General features: G+C 42.9%; 1 protein-coding gene across 2 annotated transcripts; it reads left to right on the top strand.

The window, feature by feature from the left end:
- Positions 1-433: 433 nt before the first annotated feature.
- Positions 434-5726, top strand: ppp1r35 (protein phosphatase 1, regulatory subunit 35). 2 transcript variants are annotated; one of them, XM_036591525.1, is made up of 4 exons: positions 434-847; positions 3209-3440; positions 5128-5278; positions 5381-5726. In XM_036591525.1, the coding sequence occupies exons 2-4, from the start codon at positions 3243-3245 to the stop codon at positions 5632-5634; spliced, it is 603 nt and encodes a 200-aa protein (XP_036447418.1). In that variant the 5' UTR covers positions 434-847; positions 3209-3242; the 3' UTR covers positions 5635-5726. The 2 variants fall into 2 exon arrangements, with proteins under 2 accessions (XP_036447418.1, XP_036447419.1); XM_036591526.1 differs by having other exon boundaries at positions 3240-3440.
- Positions 5727-5767: the final 41 nt, after the last annotated feature.

Genomic DNA, 5767 nt, shown 5'->3' on the forward strand with positions numbered 1-5767 from the left:
TACACTGACACAAACGTCCACTTTCAGACTGAGAGGTCAGCTTCGCTTGTCTGATGAGACACATCACACATAATGGCACACAGACAACTGTTTATAATAGACAGACAGACAGACAGACAGATAGTGATATAGAAAAATAGACAGTCAGATGGAGTGATTTATAGACAGACAGACAACGATATAAACAGACAGAAAGACATATAGACAGACAGACATATGCATACACAGATAGAGTGATATATAGACAGACAGACAGGCAGACAGATATATAGATAGATAGATAGATAGATAGACAGACAGACAGACAGACACAGATAAATATAAAGAAGGCCTGTTTGTTTTTATGAGCGCGTGTTCCTCCCTCTTCCGTGAGGCGGCGCTGTGCTGTGCAGCGTGCAGTGTGCAGTGTGCCGTGTGCGCATGCGCTGTGCTGTGTTTGCGGAAGTGGGCGCTGGGCGGTTGGAGGGAGGTTTAAACTGCGGATGATGAAGATTAAACAGTGAAAAACGGACGGAATCTCCGCACAGGAGCGCCTTATGAAGCGTCATAACGCAGCGGAGACCAGTCGGTGAGAACGGTACAGAGCGCGAGGCTAAGGTCGGCTTCTCAGGAGACGATTCGGCTCCACCTTAAACGGCGCTCCGCTGCTGCAGCACTTAAGGTGGACCGGGGCATTCGAATAAGAATCTCGATGGAGCTTCGCTGTGACTCTAAGATAGATGAGATGAGATAAGATAGGCCTGTATTAGTGCCACAGCGGGGACATTCACAGCGCTACAACACAGAGAAGACCACAGGCACAGAGAGGATTAAGCTCCATATTAACCTTTATTCATTTATTAACAAGGTACAGTTACTTATTACCATATATACAATATATATAAAACGAATATAAATACACTAAACATACATTAAAAATACAAATAAACTCTAACAAAAATTAACAGTATAAAACTGTTAATAAAGGTCAAATACTCTTATAATCATCTTTTAATGTACATAGTCATTGTTATGATGTGTAGTGTACACTTCAGTGTATCATAATTATGACTAAGCATCACATAATGTTGATTTAATATCTCATATGATTTATTTGATCATAATCAAGCATCTCAGATTTATGACTTACCGTATCATTATTATGACTTGTTTTCTCATAATTATGACTTGGCATCTGGATATTATGACTTAGTGTCATAATAATGAGATTCTGTCTCATAATTTTGATATGATATTTCATGATTATTATAATCTCATGATCTTAGCATCTCATAAAAATGACTATCTGAATTATGACTTAGCATCTCAAAATTGACTTTGCACCTCAAATTATGACTCGGTAAGTCATCACAAATTGCTATGCGATAGCTGTCATATATTACCATTAGGTTGGTCTGTCATTGTTATGAGATATTAAGTCATGATTATGGGAAGCTTTCTCATTATTTTGAGACACTAAGTCAGAGGTTCCCCACCCTGGTCCTGAAGGGACCCCCAGTCCTGCACACCTCTGTGTTTTCCTGCCAAAACACACCACTTCAACTCCGGAAGAGCTGGTTAAGGAGTGGATCGGTGAAAAAGTGAATATCATGTAAAAGAGCAGGAGAGGAACTACTTTTCCTTCTGCTTCTCACTCACAGACAGACAGACAGACAGACAGACAGGATGCTCTGTATTAGCAGGTCCGTTGGAGTCGCTTCCCTAAACAGACAGTTTATATGTCAGTTTATTTAATAATAATGCAACACGTCTAAATTTACTCTGTTAACACTTTCATTACTGGTTTTCACTGAAGAATTCACAAAGAATCAGTGTCAGTATTGGTATCAGGATATTAGCCTTGGCATTATTTGGTATCGGCTTGAAAAGAAAATCAGCTTCATCGCCCATCCCTGACAGAAGAGCCGCAGCTTTACAAACAGTAATACGACCCATATTCAAAACACAGAGTGATCCAAAAAGATTCATCCGATTTCAAAATGATTGATTTCTCTTGTAAATCGTTACAGATCAATGCAGTGAACTGTAAATGGTTTAAATGAGCATAAAGTTTATTATGTAATTGTACAAGGTCTCAGTATGAACCTCCTCCAGCTGTACAGACAACATCAACGCCATAGTCAAACTCATCCCATACTGGATTGAGCGTGTCGGGTGTCGCTGCACTCACGGCTCTTTCAGTGCGATTTCGGAGACCATCCAGTGTTGTGGAACCAACGCCGAACGCTCTGAGCTGTTGGAGCTTCACTGTCCAGTCAGAAACTCTATGACCCCCTCTTTCAGTTGGATTGTGATTGGTTCCTAGGCACCTCACGGTTGTAAAAATATGGCGCTTTGAGATCGGATTAATCTCTTTGAATCACCCAGTATTGTAGTAAAACAGTGAAGTGAGAAGTAATTTCTCTCCGTCTTCTGTAGATTCTGGTTTGGACGCTGCCCCCTAGTGATCACGTTCATGTTATATTTGAGTATGTTGGCAGCACAACGTTCACACAGGTTCAGCGATACGCACCCACAGCTATTCCAGAGCGTGTCCCCGGAGGTGAGCTGCTCAGACACAAGAGGACCATCTGAGAAAAGCTCTCCATTCACTTCCATTCATTTTGGGCTGATTTCAGCACAAAGGTTAAGGCACATCTGAGCCGTTTTAGATCATCTCATTGGCCCCGGAAGCTGTAAATAAAATTCCTAATGTGGTGAAAGCGCACTGAGTGGTGCTGAATGGTTGTGATGGTTTATAATCCTTCAAAACATTCACAGTTTTTGCTGGGCAGCTCCTACAGACAGCTCAGCTATTTGAACTGCACCCTTCAGATTTGCGTCATTAGGGCACCTGCACTTTCTCACACGTTCCCACCGTCCACCGCACGAGAAATCGATCAGGAAGTGACCCGATTAGCCTCACCTCGTCCCCACTGAAACAGCAGGATGACCGGTCCAGTTTATATATACTGTCAGTGACACACAGAGAAGGTTAATTCAGCTTTAAGCTGACGCTCTCAGTGAAAACAGACAAAGACAAGAAATCAGTTTCAGTGTAAGCTGCAGAAATCAGACACGCGTAATTCAGATACATTAAAAGCCCTTATAAGAAGCCCTAATGAAGCCCCTCAAAGCTGGTTTATAGCAAAATATAACGTGTTCATTTTCATCACCTATTTATTCGTCTCTCAGGATAAACAGGTCTCTGTGTGTTTCACTCTCTCAGGTGAAGCACCATCTGTTCGTGTGTCCAGCAGGTGATGACCATGCAGAGTGCACTGTTTGGGGAGACAGTGATGCAGATCACCACGCCCCCTCTCCCTTTAAGCCCCGCCCCTCTTCCACCCCAGTGCCCAGAGCTCGACCTGTCGGTCACATTCAGCCCGGAACGCCCCGAACGTTCGGTGGCTTCAAAAGGAGTTCTGAAGAAAGGGCGCACACACACACGACCACGACAGGTGATGATGGTGATTATGATGTCATAGACGATAATAGTGAAGGTGGTGATGAAGATGATGATCTTGGTGGTGATGGTGGTGATGAAGATGGTGACCGTAGTGGTGATGGTGGTGATGGTCATGGTGAGGAAGATGATTGTAGTGGTGATGGTGGTGATGAAGATGTTGATCATAGAGGTGATGATTATAGTGGTGATCTAGGAATGGTGGTGGTGATGGTCATGGTGGTGGTGGTGATAATTGTGGTGATGGTAATGGCAATGATGATTGTAGCAGAGATGGTTTTGATGGTGGTCATGGTGATGTTGATGAATGTAGAGGTGGTGATGATGGAGATGATTATCATGGTGGCAGTGATGATGATGTATACCTGTTCAGGTGCTCTTCGATGTGCTGTTTTCAGTTGTGATGATTGTAGTGAAGATGATAATGGTGATGATGATGATTGTAGTGGTAATTATAATAGTGGTGATGATTGTAATGGTGGTGCTAATGACGATGATGAATATAGCGGTGATGATAATGGCAATGATGATTGTAGGGGTGATTATGATAGTGATGATGCTAATGGTGATGATTGTAGCGGTGATGGTTTTGATGATGGTCATGATGATGATGATGATTGTAGTGGTGATTATGATAGTGATGATGCTAATGGTGATGATTGAATGTAGTGGTGATTATGATAGTGATGATGCTAATAGTGATGATGATTCTAGCGGTGGTGGTTTTGATGATGGTCATGATGCTGAATGTAGTGGTGATTATAATAGTGATGATGATGCTAATGGTGATGATTGTAGCGGTGATGGTTTTGATGATGGTCATGATGATGATGATTGTAGTGGTGATTATGATAGTGATGATGCTAATAGTGATGATGATTGTAGCGGTGGTGGTTTTGATGATGGTCATGATGATGAATGTAGTGGTGATTATAATAGTGATGATGATGCTAATGGTGATGATTGTAGTGGTGATTATAATAGTGATGATGATGCTAATGGTGATGATTGTAGCGGTGATGGTTTTGATGATGGTCATGATGATGATGATGATTGTAGTGGTGATTATGATAGTGATGATGATGCTAATAGCTGATGATTGTAGCGGTGGTGGTTTTGATGATGGTCATGATGATGAATGTAGTGATTATAATAGTGATGATGATGCTAATGGTGATGATTGTAGCGGTGATGGTTTTGATGATGGTCATGATGATGATGATTGTAGCGGTGATGGTTTTGATGATGGTCATGATGATGATGATGATTGTAGCGGTGATGGTTTTGATGATGGTCATGATGATGATTGTAGTGGTAATGCTAATAGTGATGATGCTAATGGTGATGATGATTGTAGCGGTGATGGTTTTGATGATGGTCATGATGATGATGATGATTGTAGCGGTGATGGTTTTGATGATGGTCATGATGATGATGATGATGATTGTAGCGGTGATGGTTTTGATGATGGTCATGATGATGATGATTGTAGTGGTGATTATGATAGTGATGATGATGGTAGCGGTGATGGTCATGATGATGAATGTAGTGGTGATGGCAGTGATGATGATGTGTATCTGTTCAGATGTGTTTTGTGTTGATGTTATGATGCCTGAATGTGTTGTTTTTAGTTGTGATGGTGATGAAGATGGTAATGGTGATGATGTTTCGTACCTCCACAGGTGCGCTTTGATGTGAGCCCAGACTCCCGTGCTAAACTCCCCGGACCCCACAGAGCGCGCTCAGCAGAACAGCATGCTGTCACCACGTCAGCTCCACAGCCCTGCAGCAGCCAATCAGCTGCTGAGAAACCTCAGAGTGAGGGAAAACAGGGTGAGGAGGTTTGAGACTCTGTAGAGCCCACAGCAGCCTGCGTCCTCCTGACCGCTCTCTTTAGGTCAGCTGCTTGTGTTCATGTGCTCGCCTGTGTTTCAGGTCCACACACAAATGGAAGGCGTGGCCATCTCCTTTCCGACATTTCAGCTCAGACTGACGGACAGCTGGAGGACGGGGCGGAGCTTAACACCACTCTGGCTTTGAGGGCAGAACTACAGCAGCTGAAGGAGGCGGAGTTTGACTCCCAGAAGGCCGTGCAGGAGAAACTGCAGAACTCTACAGTCACTCAGGAGTACATCAGAGCCAAAGCAACAGAAGGTAAAGGTCAAAGGTCACGGATGCATCTCTATTGATCAGAAAAGCCATTTTGACACTGCATTAGATTTTAATCCAGTATGAATCTGCAGTGTGTGTAGTTTTACAGTCTGACTGTAATAATTGTGGAGCAATTTTAATCCCTCCCTCCCTCTCTCTCCCTCTCTCTCT

The sequence above is a fragment of the Colossoma macropomum genome, unplaced genomic scaffold (assembly GCF_904425465.1).
Source record: "Colossoma macropomum unplaced genomic scaffold, Colossoma_macropomum, whole genome shotgun sequence".
NCBI classification, from domain to species: domain Eukaryota; kingdom Metazoa; phylum Chordata; class Actinopteri; order Characiformes; family Serrasalmidae; genus Colossoma; species Colossoma macropomum.